Consider the following 18,977-nt stretch of genomic DNA (forward strand, 5'->3'; position numbering starts at 1 on the left):
GTGAGTTAAAAATGACATAATTATTTAATCCTATTGTGACCAATAAATATAATGAAATCACATGATATCAAAGTAGACAGTAATTACCAGTTGAGATAGGTGAATGCTTAAATATGAATGTTTAATAAGACACTGAGAAATACTTTCAACAAGCTACTTGATCCATAGGTAAAAGTTATATTTGCTGTAAAGAGATACTAAACTACTAGACTCTTATGGAATGTGTCTACTATGCAATTAAATAATTTTTCAGTTTTTCAGTCATTAAATTTAGACTATAGAAAGACAATGCTGCTTATGATGAGGTAAAATTATGTGTAATGATCTGCTCTGTTTCAGTATCTACTGAGGAACCCACTGGTGCTGACACAGACATTCTGCAAAATTACAGAGTCTATGGCTTTTAAGTCATCTTTACATTTTTTGCCCCAATATTTACAAACCCGGTTTTTAATAACACCGGCACGAGCCTCTTCACTCTCAGGTAGATATTTCTTCTTACTGGGCTTGTTTCAAAATTTTCACAATGTTCATATTTTAGAGTGATATATATTTAAAAATATGTCACATAAGAAGAAGACGTAAAGTGTATTGTACTTGAGTGCCATTTGCTAAACCTATCAAAAGAGGAACACTCCCAACTCTACATAAATATTTTAATACATAAAATTTCACAATTCTCTTTATCTAGCCCATTGTCTTCTAGCCTCACTTCCTCTATGCCTGCTCATTTCCTTTTCCTCCTGTTTAAGAAACAACTCTTCTCAAGCCACCATCTATTCTTTAACTGCTTCTATACTTTTCTTCTTGTACTCAATGTACAAGTATTCTTCTTATTTTTCTTGACTACTCTTTCTATACAAAATGTTTTCCTACAAAATACACATTGACTATTGATTCTTCTATTTCTTTTACCAGAAAATGTATGTTTCAGATTCAGATTGTTTTGAACCTAATGCATTGTAATTATGCTGTGTTATTCTTTCTTCTTAACTGCCAAAATGTAATAGGAACTTCTTATTGTCTTAAGCGCACATAAAAGGACAGAAAATCCAGGTATTTTATTTACAAGCCTAGATTGGGCAGATCTAGGGCTATATTAACTGATTCTGCAGCTATGAAGACTCTTCTTTCTTGCTGTTTCTCCTGACTATGCAGTTCTGTTCCATGGCTATTTCTTCCTCCTCAGTCTTCCTTTCCTCCTCCTGTCTCTCCTCACAAACTCCTCTCTCAAACATCTAATCCCACCTTTTCCATCTCCTACTCTCCTATTATATTGCTGAGAAATTTCACGTTGCATTATTCGACTTAGGGCAATCACATCTTGAGGAACCAGTATTTAGGATTTGAAGATAAGAAACATTAGACCAACACACTACACCAGAGAGAACTAACTCTTTATGTACATACAATAGTTTAGCTTTTATTATATTAAGATATATAAAATTATATTTAATCTTGATTCTTATGAACAATATCACAATGCCCAAGTCCATTGGCATCCTTTCATGAAGATTTGTAAATGTATTCTATGTTTTGACACTAAACAGCAGTTGCTATTGTACACATTATCAGTCTTAAAGGTGTTTTGAGAATTTGGCTCTCTGAAAGACATTCTAAATGGAGAATTTAAAGGTTCTAGAATTAATAAAATTTGACTAACATAATAGTTGTTTTTCAAGTAGACATGTTATAGTAGTTAGTGTAAAGAATGAAAGAATAAAAGAGCATTCACATTATTCTTTAAATAAACACAAGGTCAGGAAGATGAGTGTGAGTATAAAGTATGTGAGAAAAACAAAGCAATACAAAAATAAAAACAAAACTGAAAACTATAACCAAATATCAACAAGTGCAGAAGCCTTGATCATTAGTAGATTATTAAATAGACTTTTATTCCCACCATCCATTGATCTCTTCATGCACCTTGATTCATCAGACTCAAACTTAGAGATGTAGCAACAATCGCATGCTCTACTTTCGAACATGCTGCATGCTGCATGAGCATTGAGTCAGGTTGGTATCTACAGCAGTGACATATTGATTCCCATTCTTCCCCAAATGAGACAATCAGACTCCAGATTTCTCAGGGTTCTATGCCAAAACTTTGGTCTTTGTCAAGCATCCTATGGTAAGTTAGTTTTGCCTTTTGTCATTGGCTGTATGTAGTTCTAGGAGAGTTCCTCAGTTTAGAGGATTGCATTCACAAAACCACCAATTATAAGGTCTGTAGCTCAAGTTATCTGACTGGTGGTGCCTCAAGATAGACTCTTTAAAAAACCTGGTGCTACCTTAAGGTAGGTTTTTTTGTTTTGTTTTGTTTTGTTTTGTTTTGTTTAACAGAAAATGCCCTCTCCCACTCCAAGCAGCTAAGAGTTTCCAATAGCTCTGTGGCTAGGGCAAGAATTTGTTGCCCAAGTCATATTTCCATGTTAAAACACTGTCTCTTTGTGGATACCAACTGTGATAGTTTCTTACACTATTTCTGATTCCTCTTGCCCAGTGATCCATGAGCCTTATGAATAGGGTCTGCTGTGTAAATGGTATGCTCCATTCAAAGCTGAGCATTCTTCAGTTTCTGTCTCTGCATCTTGGCCATTGTGGACCTCTGTGTTAGTCACAAACTACTATAAACATAAAATTCCTTCAGTGATTGTTTTGAGATGCATTAATTTGTGCTATAATAAATAATTAAAACTTGATTTGATAGTATATCCATTCAATCTAATAATAATAATAGGTTCCTCGGTAAGGACTGTGATATGTTCAGCCACATAGTCCTTGGTCACGCCTTGCCAAGCATCATCTAGTTCTCAGGGATAACATTTGTGTGTACATGATGATTAGGTTTTCCTTTAGTAGCATGGAGAGCACCTTTAAAAGATAGCCAGTCAGCACCAGCTTGATTTCTCTATGTTTGATTGATCAAGTTTGTGATGTTTTCCACAAAAGGGACGCCAATACTGGAGTGTGACCAAGAAAAATGACAATAATCTGATGTTTTTGGCGGTGGTGGTTTGAAGCCTCATTGTCAACAATTCTAAAAGATGTAGCCCATTTTTCTGAGCACAGTTCATGACCACAAAGTCATGAGAAAAGGAGCCAGGCGATATTTGCACTCATAGTAAATTGTAACAAGGACAACTGAAACAAAACAAATGAACACTTACCTAAACCCTAACGTTTAGTAATCAAAACTCTGTATAATGGACAGGAGCCACGCTCACCCTTTGCTTCCAGGGAAAACATTCTTACACTAGTCAACATCTTTGCACTACCATGTGGGTCCCAGTGATTGGCGGCATGCACATGTTCTATGTTGACGCTTTTCATATTTTTTCATATTGAGGTTTCCACATGAGTTCCCATGGATAACGCTTTACTTTTATATGACAGTCTTTATGACATGTTGAGTTCTTCTGCTAGTGTAACTTGGAACAATGAGCATCTTGCACAAGGTTGTATTTATTGTCAAAAATACTCTCTAATACAATATCTTTATAGGGCTTTTATTTGTGACCACAGTTTTTCAGTAGATTACCATGTCAAAAACAGAGTACATCAGCATTTCTACAAATCTTGAAAGAAGGGACAAACTCTAGCAATAAAAGAAGATGGGTAGGCATCTTAAGTTATAGTATGCATGCTCAATGATAACTCCTACTGGAATTTCAGACCTCTAAAGACATAATGGTTGCTGCATTTGTTCTGAAAGGTCTATGGAATGACTGAGGTATATTATCATGAAGATTAAATCTAGACTCATAGGTTTTACTGTGTGACACTGACACTTCATCACCAGACTTATAGTCACATGCAGTCTGCCCTGCTATAGCCCTGAATACAGTAGAACATAGTTGTAGATGTGGTCTCCCCTATGTTATGTTTTCCCCTCTCTTGCTATTGTGTTAATATTTCCCCTGGAAATAGAACTTCAGCGACACCTCCCCATTTATACTGGTGAATAGGTGGGATTATATGCCTCCCCTGTTTCACTAAAAGTTCCCACTAGGTTCAAGCAGGACTTGTGTTGTAATTTAAACCAAATTAATTCTTTAGTAAATATAGCTCAGAGACACAACAGTTCATTATACACTTGGCTGTGGGTTTTAGCCCCAGTTCATGTGGGAGAGAGGAGAGAGAATGATAGAAGTTATTTTTAAAATAATATAAAAATAAAGAAATAGAAAATAAAATAAAAATAAAAAATTAGAGAGAAATAGAAAAGGCAATTGAAAGGCTGGATTTTACTCAGTGAAGGAACAAACCATTTGCCTAAGACACATGAAAATTCACAGCAATTAAAAATAAGAATTATTAAGAAGATAAAAATAGAAATGAAAAGATTAAAGAGGGAAATATGGAAGGAAAAAGGGAGGGGAGAGAAAAGTCAATTCTCCCTAACAACAGAACCTCCCTCCAGGCCGCTCTGTAACTGAGTTTTCACTGAGCTCCCTGGTAATTTCTGTCCTGAAGCTAGCTTGCTTTCATCCTCCTTACCTGGTATGTATCTAGGCTTTTTGTCTGCAGGATGCAGCCTTCAGTGCCATGTCTTGCCCTCCACAGACACTTTCCTGCCTAGAAACAGGAAGCTCACCTCCATTTTAAACTTTTGTATTTGAGGAGCAAGGGTATTTGCTCACCTTGCTTTGTCATTCTCCATAGTGTGTGGAATGTGCTAGGGTTTATTTCTGTGCAGACAACTTCCAATTCTCTCCCACTCTTCCTTCCATGACAAGTTCCAAGTCAATTATTTTCTTTCCAGTCCATGGAAGAGCAAGCTATTCCTGAGTGTCCCTATACCACCACTGTGGACCTGAACTTGAATTTGTATTTTATCAATTGTGTGTTTCATTATATTAGCCACATTTCATTTGTTTGTTTTTTTTTTCAAACATCACTTTTATTTTTTCCCTTTCCTTTACCTTTTCCACTTTTATGAAATATTTCATTTGTATGTATTTATTATTGCATGATTTAATCTTGTGTCTGTGTGGTTATTGGTATTTTGTTCTCTATCTTACATTTATATACATTTGGAGCTGATTGGATTGAATTAGTGTGTAAGTTTCCTGTGCTATACTTACTTTTCTATTTCTCTTCTTTTGCTTTTTTCCTTGTGATTTCCTCTTTGTGACACTTATGTTTAAGTTGAAAAAAACAGAAATTATTAAGGGCACTGAAGAGTCTCAGATTGTTATAAAAATATTAATGTTGACCATCTATAGGAGATCTCAGTGAGTTGGTTCATTCATTCTTGTTCACAGGATGTTTGAAAAAGCTTGTTATTTCAATCAAGTCTCTAGAAATAGTATACACATTTAAGTAGAACAATAATAATATCTCTCAATAAGGCACCTGCTAATGTCTATGTCTATGTGGCATGGAGCATGCTTGCTTGTCTTATGAACTCAGTGTTTAGAGAGAAAATCATCACCATTTGTAGACCAATATTAGCTCCGTCACCATACACAGGATTGTATGTATTATAAAATCCAGATTTATTCAAATACCACATCTTTTAGTTTTCTGTTTCATGGTTTGTTTTAAAATCTGTGCTAGATTGGAGGTAATGATATCTATGTGTAATTTTTTTGCAATTCTCAACAGATTATGTTTAGCAGTCTTTTATTTTCCTTTCTCAGGTGCTGTTCTATTTTCAGGAGGTTCAGTTGGCCGTTTTTTTGGAGGCTATATTGTTGACAGATTGCAAATGAATAATAAGAACAAGTTGAAATTTATAGCGATATCATCTTTTGTGTCACTTTTGCTTTTCCTATTAATCTTTTTTGTGGAGTGTGAAACAGCAAAGTTTGCTGGAATCAATGATGATTATGATAGGTAAATATATATTTGTAGACTATATACTTTAGTCATAACTAAAGGGATAAGTTCCATACTAATAATTCAGTAACTATATATTTAAATAACTTTTGGAATTATTAATCATGCAATTGAAAAATCAAACATATTTTTTACTGTTAATATTAAGGTTACATATCTTATATAAATATATTTGTTTATTATACATTTATTAGTGATTTATTATCAAAATGAGAACTTTGTGTTAGAGTTTGTAGAAAGTAATAGATTTTAATAGAATATGTGAAATACAGTTTCACATGAGCATGCAAATAGGTATTTTAGATTCAACATCCAAAGTTCAAAGGGTTTGGCATGAGTTCATATTAAATATTGGACAACATGAATGTAACTGCAAATAAAAGGACTGAGTAAGTGAAATGATTAAAAGGAATCAAAGCACTTTCAATTTCAAGGGGATAGTATATGACAAATCACTACTCAACAAATGCTACTGGAGCTGACCATGAGGCTATAAAACATGATGTTAACTTTACTTATATTTTTTAAATTTTGTTTTGTTTTGCATATTCCTCTTATATCCTGCCCAGTGTCCCGCCCCCAGTCACTCCATCCCACAATCTTTCCCACATCCCCCTTTCTCTCTCCTCTGACCAGATTGGACCCTTCCTTGGTACTCCACCACCCCCATATTGGCATTTCAAGTCTCTGTGAGGTTGGGTAACTAATCCTCCATGGAGGCAAGACATGGCAGTCCAGCTGGAAGGACATATTCCATGTACGGGCAAGAGCATTTGGGGTATCTGCTACATATGTGCAGGGAGGCCTAGGTCCAGCCTTTGTATGTTCTTGTTTGGTGATTCAGATTCGGAGAACCCCAAGGGTCCATGGTAGTTGACTGGGCAGGTCTTCCTACAGACCCTATTGCCTTTGGTGCCCATAATCCTTCCTCTTAATCTTCCATTAAGAGTTCCCAAGCTCCACTGTCCAGTTTGGCTATGATAGGTAAATATATGTTTGTAGACTTAGTCATAATTGAAGGTATATTTTCTATATTAATAATTCAATAACTATGCTCAAATAACTTTTGGAATTATTAATCATGCAAATGAAATGTCAAACATGTTTTTACTTTTTATATTAAGGTTACATATCTCATATAGATAATTTGTTTTTTCATGCATTTATTAGTGATTTATGAACAAAATTCTGCCTGATTAAGCTGCTGGGTAGAGACTCTCAAAGGACAACATGCTCCTGTCTCTAAGCATAAGAGAGTATCATTAATAGTGTTAAGGACTGGTGCTAGCCCATGGAATGGGTCTGAAGGTGGACCATTCCCTCAGTCTCTGCTCGATACCCCATGCCTGCATATCTTGTAGGCAGGATAAAGTTCGGTTGAAAGTTTTATGGGCAAGGACTTGTTGGCATCCACAATAGTGTTTGGGTTTGGTAACTGTATAGGGGACAGAACCCCAGGTGGGGCAGGCTCTAAATGGGCTTTCCTTCAGTATCTGCTCCATACTTTGTCTCTGCATATGGGTATTTTGATCCTTCTTCTAAGGACACTTTGGTCTTCCTTCTTTTTGAGCTTCAAGTGGTCTTTGAATTGTATCTTGAGTATTCTGTGCTTATGGGCTAAGCTATAGCTGTCTCTTGAGAGGTTCTGCCAGTGCCTGACAAATACAAATGTGGATACTCACAGTCAACCAATGGAATGGGCACAGGGTCCCCAATGCAGGAGCTGGAGAAAGGACCCAAGGAGCTGAAAGGGTTTGTAGCCCCATAGGAGGAACCATCCAGTACTCCCAGAGCTCCCAGAATCTAAACCATCAACCAAAGAGTGCACATGGAAGGACCCATGGCTCCAGCTGCATATGTAGCAGAAAAATGGCCTTATTGGGCATCAGTGATAGGAGAGGCCCTAAGACCTGCGAAAGCTTGATACCCCAGTGTAAGCGAATGCCAGGCCATGGAAGTAGAAGTGGGTGGGTTGGTGAGCAGGGGGAGGGGGAATTGGGTAGGTTTTTTTGGGGGGGGGGAGCCAGGAAAGGCAATTTGAAATGTGAATAAAGAAAATATCTAATAAAAAAAGAATAAAGATAAAAGAAGTTTTGTGGGTGGGCTGGTGTGGGTGGGTCTATTGCTGCACATGAGTTCCTGTCTGGCTAAAGAAGGTGGCCTCTTCAATGTCCATATCCCCAGCTTTGTGAGTCATAGCTAAGGTCACACCCATTCATGGCTACTCCTGCTCTGCTTCATCCTGGACCTTCTCATGCTTGTCAGTTGCAGATTTCAATTCATTTTCATGGCCATCCAGCCATCTCTCCTTTCCTTCCCCACACCTGACCCTTCCCCCTGCCCCCCTGCCCGAATACCCTTCAGTTCCTCCTCCACCTAGTTTACTCCCTCCATCTCCTCTTATGGCTATTTTATTCTCCTTCTGAGTGAAATTCAAGTCCTCAGCTGGGCCTTCCTTCTTTTTTAGCTTTGTAAGGTCTTGCTTAGTATGGTACCTGTATTTTATTGCTAATATCCACTTTTATGTGAGTACAAATCATGCATGTCCTGTTTAGACTGGGTTAAGTCATTTAGGATGATATTTTAAGTTCCTTCCATTTTCCTGAAATACTCATGCTGTCTTTTTTTTTTTTTTTTAACATATCTTCATTTTTTAATTAACCATTTACATTTTAAATGATATTCCACGTCCTGCTTACTCCTCCACAAAACTCCCATCTCATCCTTCCTCTTCCCCCTCTCTTTTCCCTCTATGAGGGTGCTCTTTCATCCTCTCACCCTCTCCCTCCTCACTACTCTAGTATACCCCCCCTCCTACACTGGGGCATCGAGCCTCCACAAGACCAAAGTCTTCCCCTCACACTGATGTCAGATAAGGCCACCCTCTGCTACATATACATCTGGAGCCATAGATCCCTCCATTTATGCTCTGTGGTTGGTGGCTAGTCTCTGGGAGCTCTGGGTGGTACAGTTTGGATGATATTGTTTGTCCTATGAGGTTGCAATCCGCATCAGCTCCTTCAGTCCTTCCCCTAGCTCTTCCATTGGAGTCCCCAGTCTGATGGTTGGCTATGAGTATCTGCATTTGTATTAGTAAGGTGCTATCAGAAACTTTCAGGGAACAGCCATACCAGGATACTGTTACCAAGTGCTTCTGGTAATAGTAGTGCAGGGGTTTGTTTGTAGACGGAATGGATCCCTAGGTGGGGCAGTCTCCTGATGGCCTTTCCTTCAGTCTCTGTTCCATTTCTGGTCCTGGCCTTTCCTTTGGACAGGATCAATTCTGGGTTAAAAATTTCGAGCTGGGTAATTGTCTATATCCCTCACCTGGAGGCTGTGCCTATCTACTGGAGGTAGTCTTTACAGGTTCTATCTCCCGTTTGTTGGGTATCTCAACTAAAGTCATTACTATTGGGTCCTGGGAGCCTCTTGCTACACTGGCATCTGAGGCTTTCTAGTGGCTACCACCAGTTCCCCATCCTCCACTGCTACATATTTCTATTCAATTTCCTGACCTTCTATATTCCTCACCTGCCCTGTACCATGCCTGATCCTGCTTCCCTTATTCCTGGTCCTATCTTCCTCCCAGGACCTTTGATCTCTCTACCTGCTGTGGTTATTTTGTTTACCCTTCTATACAGATTTCAAGATTCTGCACTTTGATCTTCCTTGTTCTTAAACACTGTATGGCTTATGGGTTGTATGGTGTGTATTCCAGAACTTTGGGCTAATGTCCACTAATCAATGTGTATATACCTTATATGTTCTTTTGTGTCTGGGTTACTTCATTCAGGATGAAATTTTATAGTTCTATCCATTTGGCTCAGAATTTCATGAAGTCATTGTTTTTAATAGCTGTTTTTAGTAGTTCCATTGTGTAAATGTGCCACATTTTCTGTATCCATTCTTCTGTGAGGGACATGTGGGTTTTTTCCAGCTTCTGGCTGTTACAACTAAGGCTTGTATAAACATACTGGATCATGTATCCTTATTATATGTTGGAGCTTCTTTTGGCCATATTCCCTGGAATGGTAGCTGGATCTACAAATAGAACTATTTCCATTTTGCTGAGGAACCACCAGATGTTTTTAATAGCTGAAGAGTATTTGATTGTATACATGTACCCCATTTTCTTTATTAGTTCTTCAGTTGAGGGACATTTAGGTTGTTTCCCACTTCTAGCTGTTATAAATAATGCCTTTATAAATATAGTTGAAAAAAGTGATTTTGTGGGATGTTGGAACATCCTTTGTGTATAGCTAAGTCTTGATGTCAAACTATTGCAAGTTTTTTGAAATCATCAAATTGATTTCTAAAGTGGTTGGACAAGTTTGCACTTCCACCAGCAATGAAGTTTTCCACTTGCTCTACATCCTTTCCAGCATGTACTATCTCTTGAGCTATTGATCTTAGTTAGTCATTCTCATAGATGTATGATAGAACATCAAAAGTTCTTTTTGTATGCATTTCCCTGATGTTTAAGGACTTTGAACATTTCTTAAGTGTTTCTGGGCCATTCAAAATTACTCTGTTGAGAATTCTCTGTTTAGCTCTGTACCATTTTTAAACTGGATTATTTGGGTTGTTGTTGTCTAACTTCTTAAGTTCTTGGTAAAATTTGGATATTAGCCCTCTATCAGCTTTAGGGTTGAAGATCCTTTCTCATTTTGCAGACTGCTGAAATGTTCTATTGGCAGTGTCCTGACCTTACAGAAGCTTTGCAGTTTCTTTTCTTTCTTTTTTTCTTTTTTATATTATTTTCTATATTCTTTGTTTATATTTCAAATAATTTTTCCTTTCCATGTTCTCCCCTCCCCATAAGTCCCATAAGCCCTCTTCCCTCTGCCCATTCCCCAATCACCCTCCTCCCATTTCTCTGTCCTGGTACTCCCCTATAATGCTGGATCAAGCCTTTCTAGGACCAGGGCCTTCTCCTTCATTCTTCTTGGGAATCATTTGATATGTTAATTGTGTCTTGAGTATTCAGAGCTACTGGGCTAATTAATATCCACTTATCAGTGACTGCATTCCATGTATATTCTTTTGTGATTGGGTTACCTCACTTAGGATGATATTTTCAAGTTCCAACCATTTGCCTAAGAATTTCATAAATTCATTGTTTTTAATTGCTGAGTAGTATTCCATTGTGTAAATATACCACATTTTCTGTATCCATTCCTCCATTGAGGGACATCTGGGTTCTTTCCGCTTCTGGCTATTATAAATAAGGCTGTTATGAACATAGTGGAGCATGTGTCCTTATTGCATGCCGGGGAATACTCTGGGTATATGCCCAAGAGTAGGTATAGCAGGGTCCTCTGGAAGTGTCATGTGCAGTTTTCTGAGGAACTGCCAGATTGATTCCCAAAGTGGTTGTACAATCTTGCAATCCCACTAGCAGTGGAGGAGTGTTCCTCTTTCTCCGCATCTATGCCAACACCTGCTGTCACCTTAGCCATTCTGACTGGTGTGAGGTGAAATCTCAGGGTTGTTTTGATTTGCATTTCCCTAATTATTAATGATGTTGAACATTTCTTAAGGTGCTTCTCAGTCATCTGAAGTTCTTCAGGTGAAAATTCTTTGTTTAGCTCTGTACCCCATTTTTAATAGGGTTATTTGGTTCTCTGGGTTCTAATATCTTAAGTTCTTTGTATATATTGGCTATTAGCCCTCTGTCAGATTTAGGGTTCGTGAAGATCCTTCCCCAATCTGTTGTTGCCGTTTTGTCCTTTTGACAGTGTCCTTTGCCTTACAGAAACTTTGTAATTTTATGAGGTCCCATTTGTCAATTCTTGATCTTAGAGCCTAAACTATTGGTGACCTGTTCAGGAACTTTTCCCCTGTGCTCATATCCTCAAGTGTCTTCCGCAGTTTCTTTTCTATTAGTTTCAGTGTGTCTGGTTTTATGTGGAGGTCCTTGATCCACTTGGAGTTGAGCCTAGTACAAGGAGGTAAGAATGGATCAATTCGAATTCTTCTGCATGCTGACCTCCAATTGAACTAGCACCATTTGTTGAACTGGCTATCTTTTTTCGACTGGATGGTTTCAGCTCCTTTGTCGACGATCAAGTGACCATAGCTGTGTGGGTTCATTTCTGGGTCTTCAATCCTATTCCATTGATCCACTTGCCTGTCATTGTACCAATACCATGCAGGTTTTTTTGTTTGTTTGCTTGTTTGTTTTTATCATTATTGCTCTGTAGTAATGTTTGAGGTCCGGGATACTGATTCCCCCAGAAGTTCTTTTACTGTTGAGAATAGTTTTAGCTATTCTGGGTTTTTTGTTATTCTAGATGAATTTGAGAATTGCTCTACTCTATGAAAAACTGAGTTGGGATTTTGATGGGGGTTGCCTTGAATCTGTAGCTTGCTTTTTTGGCAAGATGGCCATTTTAACTATATTAATCCTGCCAATCCGCGAGCATGGACGATTTTTCCATTTTCTGAGGTCTTTTTTGATTTCCTTCTTCAGAGATCTGAAGTTCTTGTCATATAGATCTTTCACTTGTTTGGTTAGAGTCACAGCAAGATACTTTATGTTGTTTGCGGCTATTGTAAAGGGTGTCATTTCCCTAATTTCTTTCTCAGTCTCCTTATTCTTTGAGTATAGGAAGGCTACTGATTAGCTTGAGTTGATTTTGTAGCCAGCCACTTTTCTGAAGTTGTTTATCAGCTGTAGGAATTCTCTGGTAGAGTTTTTTGGGTCACTTAAGTGTATTATATCATCTGCCAATAGTGATAGTTTGACTTCTTCCTTTCCAATTTGTATCCCAATGACCTCCTTATGTTGTCTAATTGCTCTAGCTAGGACTTCAAGAACGATATTGAAAAGATATGGAGAGAGGGGGCAGCCTTGTCTAGTCCCTGATTTTAGTGGGATTGCTTCAAGTTTCTCTCCATTTAGTTTGATGTTGGCTACTGGTTTGGTGTATATTGCTTTTACTATGTTTGGATATGTGCCTTGAATTCCTGTTCTTTCCAAGACTTTTAGCATGAAAGAATGCTGATTTTGTCAAATGCTTTTTCAGCATCTAATGAAATGATCATGTGTTTTTTTTTCTTTGAGTTTGTTTATTATAGTGGATTGCATTGATGGATTTCTGTATATTGAATCATCCCTGCATCCCTGGGAATAAGCCTACTTGATCATGGTGGATGATCGTTTGATGTGTTCTTGGATTCGGTGGGCAAGAATTTTATTGAGCATTTTTGCAACGATATTCCTAAGGGAAATTGGCCTGATGCTCTCTTTCTTTTTTGGATCTTTGTGTGGTTTTGGTATCAGCGTAAAGCATAATTGTGGCTTCATAGAATGAATTGCGTAGTGTTCCTTCTGTTTCTATTTTGTGGAATAGTTTGAAGAGTATTGGTGTTAAGTCTTTGAAGGTCTGATAGAATTCTGCACTAAAACCTGTCCTGTGTTTTTGTTTGTTTTAAAGCTTTCTATGACACCTTCTATTTCTTTAGGGGTTATGGGACTGTTTAGATGATCTATTTGATCCTAATTTGATTTTGGTATTTGGTATCTAAGAAATTGTCCATTTCCTCCAGATTCTCCAGTTGTGTTGAGTACAGGCTTTTGTAGTAGGATCTGATAGTTTTTTGAATTTCCTCAGTTTCTGTTGTTATATCACCCTTTTCATGTCTAATTTTGTTAATTTGGATACTGTCTCTGTGCCCTTTGGTTAGTCTGGCTAAGGGTTTATCTATCTTGTTGATTTTCTCAAAGAACCAGCTCCTGGTTTTGTTGATTCTTTATATGGTTCTCTTTGTTTCTACTTGATTGATTTCAGTCCTGAGTTTGATGATTTCCAGTCTTCTTCTCCTCCTGGGTGAAACAGCTTCTTTTTCTTCTAGGACTTTCAGTTGTGCCTTTAAGCTTCTAGTGTATGCTGTCTCTCCATTTTCTTTTTGGAGGCACTCAGGGCTATGAGTTTTCCTCTTAGCACTGCTTTCATTGTGTCCCATAGATTTGGGTATGTTGTGCCTTCATTTTCGTTAAATTCTAAAAAGTCTTTGATTTCTTTCTTTATTTCTTCCTTGACCAAGGTATTCTTGACCAAGGTATCATTGAGTAGAGTATTGTTCAGTTTTAATGTGTATGTGGGTTTTCTGCTGATTTTGTTGCTATTGAAGACCACTTTTATTCCATAGTGATCTGATAGGAGGCATGGAATTATTTTTATCTTCTTGTATTTGTTGAGGCCTGTCTTGTGACCAATTATATGATCGGTTTTGGAGAAGGTACCATGATGTGCTGAGAAAAAGGTATATTATTTTGCTTTGGGATGAAATGTTCTCTATATATATCTGTTAAATCCAATTGGTCCAAAGCTTCAATTAGTTTCACTGTGTCCCTGTTTAGTTTCTGTTTTCCTGATCGGTCCATTGAGAAAAGTGGGGTGTTGAAGTCACCCTCAATTATTGTGTTAGGTACAATGTGTGCTTTGAGCTTTAGTAAAGTTTCTTTTATGAATGAGGGTGCCCTTGCATTTGGAGCATAGATGTTCAGTATTGAGAGTTCTTCTTGGTTGATTTTTCCTTTGACCTGCAAGAAGTGTCCTCCGGTGTCTCCTTTGATGAATTTAGCTTGAAAGTCAATTTTATCTCATATTAGAATGGCAACTCCAGCTTGTTTCCTGATACCATTTGCTTGTAGAATTGTATTCTAGCCTTTTACTCTAAGGTAGTTTTTGTCTTTGACACTGAGGTTTGTTTCCTGTATGCAGCAAAATGTAGGGTCCTGTTTACATATCCAGTCTGTTAGTCTATGTCTTTTTATTGTGGAATTGAGTCCATTTATGTTAAGAGATATTAAGGAATAGTGATTATTGCTTCCTCTCAATTTTTTTTTATTTTTTTTATTCGATATAATTTATTTACATTTCAAATGATTTCCCCTTTTCTAGCCCCCCCCCACTCCCCGAAAGTCCCGTAAGCCCCCTTCTCTTCCCCTGTCCTCCCTCCCACCCCTTCCCAGTTCCCTGTTCTGGTTTTGCCAAATACTGTTCCACTGAGTCTTTCCAGAACCAGGGACCACTCCTGCTTTCTTCTTGTATCTCATTTGATGTGTGGATTATATTTTTGATGTTAACTTTATATTTGAGTGGTTATCTTCTTTTTGGTTTGATGAAAGAACGTTACTATCTTGCTTTTTCCAGAGTGTCGTTTCCCTCCTTTTATTGGTGTTTTCACCCTATTATCCTTTGTAGGGCTTGGTTGTGGAAAGATATTGTGTAAATTTGGTTTTGTCATGTAATATCTTGGTTTCTCCATCTATAGTGATTGAGAGTTTTGCTGGGTATAATAGTCTTGGCTGACATTTGTGTTCTCTTAGAGTCTGCATGATATCTGCCCAGGATTTTCTAGCTTTCATGGTTTCTGGTGAGAAGCCTGGTGTCAATCTGATTGGTCTTCATTTATATGTTACTTGATCTTTTTCTCTTACTGCCTTTAATATTCTTTCTTTGTTTAGTACATTTGAGGTTTTGATTATTATGTGCTTGGAGGTTTTCTGTTCTGATCCTGTCTGTTTGGAGTTCTGTAAGCTTCTTGTATAGTCATGGGCCTCTTTCTCTTTAGGTTAGGGAAGTTTTCTTCCATAATTTTGTTGAAGATATTTGCTGGCCCTTTAATTTGTAAATCTTCACTCTCATCTATGCCTATAATCCTTAGGTTTGGCCTTCTCATTGTGTCCTGGATGTTTTGGGCTTCAAGCTTTTTGCATTTTGAATTTTCTTTGACTGTTGGGTCCATGGTTTCTATGGTATCTTCGGCATCTGAGATTCTTTCTTCTATTGCTTGTATTCTGTTGTTGATATATATATCTATGGCCCCTGATTTCTTTCCAAGGTTTTCTATCTCCAAAGTTGTCTCTCTTTGTGATTTCTTAGTTGTTTCTACTTCTGTTTTTAGATCATGGATGGTTTTGCTCCGCTCTTTCACTTGCTTGTTTGTGTTTTCCTGTAATTCTTTAAGAGATTTTTGTGTTTCCGCTTTCATGACTTCTGCCTGTTGACCAAAGTTTTCCTGTATTACTTTAAGTGATTTTTGCATTTCCTCCTTATTGGCTTCTATCTTTTGACCCATATTCTCTTGAATTTCTTTCAATTATTTTTGTGTTTCCTTTGTAAGGTCTTCTAACTTTTGATCATTTTTCTCCTGAATTTCTTTAAGAGATTTTTTTATGTCCTTCATGTGTTCCTCTAACAGCATCATGACCAGTGATTTTGAATCCAAATCTTGTTTTTCTGGTATGTTGGGGTATCCAGGACTTGCTGTTGTTGGAGAATTGGGTTCAGATGCTGCCATATTGCCTTGATTTCTGTTAGTAACGTTCCTCTGTTTGCCTTTTGCCATCTAGCTCTCGCTGGTATTAGTTGGTCTTGTTGTCACTGGCTGGTGCTTCAACCTCCTGTGAGCCTGTAAGGTTATTTCTGCCACACTGGATGACTGGGTTTCCCCTGGCACAGATTGCTGATGCGCTGCCCTCCTCTTGTGTGCCATTGGAGCCCTGGTGAGTCTTGCCCCATGCAATGTTATACTTGGGTTGTCTCAGTGAACGTGGTGCTCCCCATCTGCTCTGTCGTGGAGTGAAGATGGTGGCATTAGTCACTCCAAATGCTGATGACGACGTAGGGCACAGGACCCACGACCAGTTGGTACACAGAAGAACCACTGATCAGCCCAGGTCCTGGGTGCAGGCAGACTCCTAGTGGTTTGCACCCCCAGAGATCTTAAACTCAGGATATCTTAGTACCTGGGGCTGCTCTTCTGCTCTGTCAGGGAGTGAAGATGGTGGCAGGGAGTCACTCCCTGTGCTGATGCCCACATAGGGCACTGGACCCACGACTGACTGGCTAACAGATGAACTGCTGATCTGCCCAGGTCCTGGGTGCAGGCAGACCCCCGACCCCTGCGGCTTGTGCTCCCAGAGATCTGAAACTCCAGATATCTCAGTACCTGGTGCTGCCTTTCTGCTCAGTCGGGCAGTAAGATTACGGTGGGGAGTCACTCTGTGATGTTGTTTTTCAACTGTAGATGTTCTCTGATGGAGTTTTTGGGTTCACTTAAGTATACTACCATATCATCTGCAACTAGTGATAGTTTGACTTCTTCCTTTCCAGTTTGTATTCACTTTAAGTACTATATTGAATAGATAGGGAGAGAGAGGGCAGCCTTGTCTAGTCCCTAATTTTAATGGGAATTCTTCAAGTTTCTCTCCATTTAGTTTGATGTTGGCTACTGGTTTGCTATATATTGCTTTTACTATGTTTAGGTATTGGCCTTGAATTCCTGTTCTTTCCAAGACTTTTAGCATGAAAGGATGCTGAATTTTGTCAAAAGCTTTTTCAGCATCTAGTGAAATGACCATGTGTTTTTTTCTTTGAGTTTGTTTATTTAGTGGATTGCATTGATGGATTTCCATATATTGAACTATCTCTGCATCTCTGGGATGGAGCCTACTTGATCATGTTGAATAATCGTGTTGATGTGTTCTTGGATTCTGTTGACAAGAATTTTATTGAGTAATTTGCATCAGTATTTATAAGGGAAATTGTTCTGAAGTTCTTTCTTTGTTGGATCTTTGTGTGGTTTTGGTATCAGTGTAATTGTGGCTTCATAGAATAAATTGGTTAGTGTTCCTTCTGTTTCTATTTTGTATAATAGTTTGAAGAATATAGGAATTAGGTCTTCTTTGAAGGTCTGATAGAATTCTGCATTAGAACCATCTAGTCCTGTGGTTTATTTATTTATTTTTTTCTGGGTAAATTTTCAATGACTGCTTCTCTTTCTTTAGGGATTATGGGACTGTTTACATTGTCTAGGTGATCCTGATTTAACTTTTATATTTGTTATTTGTATAGAAAATTGTTTATTTCATACAGATTTTCCAGATGTCTTGAGTACAGGCTTTGGTAGTAGGATCTGATGATTTTTTTGAATTTCCTTAGTTTCTATTATATGTCCCTTTTCATTTCTGATTTTGTTAATTTGGATACTCTCTCTGTGCCCTCTGTTTCATCTGGCTAAGGATTTGCCTATCTTGTTGATTTTTTAAAAGAACCAGCTCCTGGTTTTGTTGATTCTTTGTACAGTTCTTTTGTTTCTACTTGGTTGATTTCAGCCCTGAGTTTGATTATTTCCTGCTGTCTACTCTTCTTTTGTGAATTGGCTTCTTTTTGTTCTAGAGCTTTCAGGTGTGCTTTTAAGCTGCTAGTGTATGCACTCTCCAGTTTCTTTTTAGAGGCACTCAGAGCTATGAGTTTTCCTTTTAGTACTGCTTTCATTGTATCCCATAAGTTTGGGTATGTCGTGCTTTCATTTCAATAAATTCTAAAGAGTCTTTGATTTCTTTCCTTATTTCAAATGTCATATTTAAGGATCTTGTGTATATCTTGACAGTTTAAATGATGGTATTATAATTCTGTTTAATCTCAACTTCACAGACTTGGTATACTTGGAAACCTTACAGCTCCATGCAATGAGCACTGTGGTTGTACGACTGATGAATACCGTCCTGTATGTGGAAGAGATGAGACCCAATATTTCTCAGCATGCTTTGCAGGGTGCAGAGCTTTTAAAAGCCTAAGGAACGAAAAGGTAGATTTTCTTATGCTTCTCCCTGTCCAGTAACATGCTCAGTTTTTAGATGGTGACTAGATTTTACTCATAGCTCTCTAAAATTTTGCTTTTATATTTTCCTTACTTTTAATTTTAACAACATTCAAAGAAAACCTATTTTTTGTTTACTAAATTCCCTTTCAGCAGCATTCACTGAATTTTGATAACAATCTTTCACAAACCAAAGGGTTTCCCAGTGTTATCCTATGAGTCACCTTTCCTTCAAATGTGCCTTCTGTTGATATTCAAAACCCTACTCTATATTTTCTTTATATTTTTTATTTATGCTTCACAGCAACTCAGATTTGGACATGACTTTTTTAAAGTGGGGAGTTGTGAATCCAGTGCTCTCCCACTGAGCTACTTTCCACCTTTATATATATATATATACCTTTCAAAAATACATCTGAAATTATAGAAAACTACAAGCTACAGTGAACCCATATGAATGAGAGAAATATGACTTGAAAATTGAATTTGCTAAAAGTTCATTACATATTTCATGGTAG

The 18,977-nt window shown here is 37.8% G+C and overlaps 1 protein-coding gene across 1 annotated transcript in view; it reads left to right on the forward strand.

Annotated features, from left to right (window-relative positions):
* The window catches only part of LOC127692776 (solute carrier organic anion transporter family member 6C1-like), a 109,721-nt gene that overhangs the window by 55,202 nt on the left and 35,542 nt on the right, over positions 1-18,977 (forward strand). Inside the window, exons 5-7 of the mRNA XM_052193373.1 lie at positions 340-484; positions 5,646-5,841; positions 18,294-18,447. Coding sequence (XP_052049333.1) covers positions 340-484; positions 5,646-5,841; positions 18,294-18,447 — 495 coding nt within the window. The remainder of the gene's footprint in view (positions 1-339; positions 485-5,645; positions 5,842-18,293; positions 18,448-18,977) is intronic.

This window comes from Apodemus sylvaticus, chromosome 9, assembly GCF_947179515.1.
Source record: "Apodemus sylvaticus chromosome 9, mApoSyl1.1, whole genome shotgun sequence".
NCBI classification, from domain to species: Eukaryota; Metazoa; Chordata; class Mammalia; order Rodentia; family Muridae; genus Apodemus; species Apodemus sylvaticus.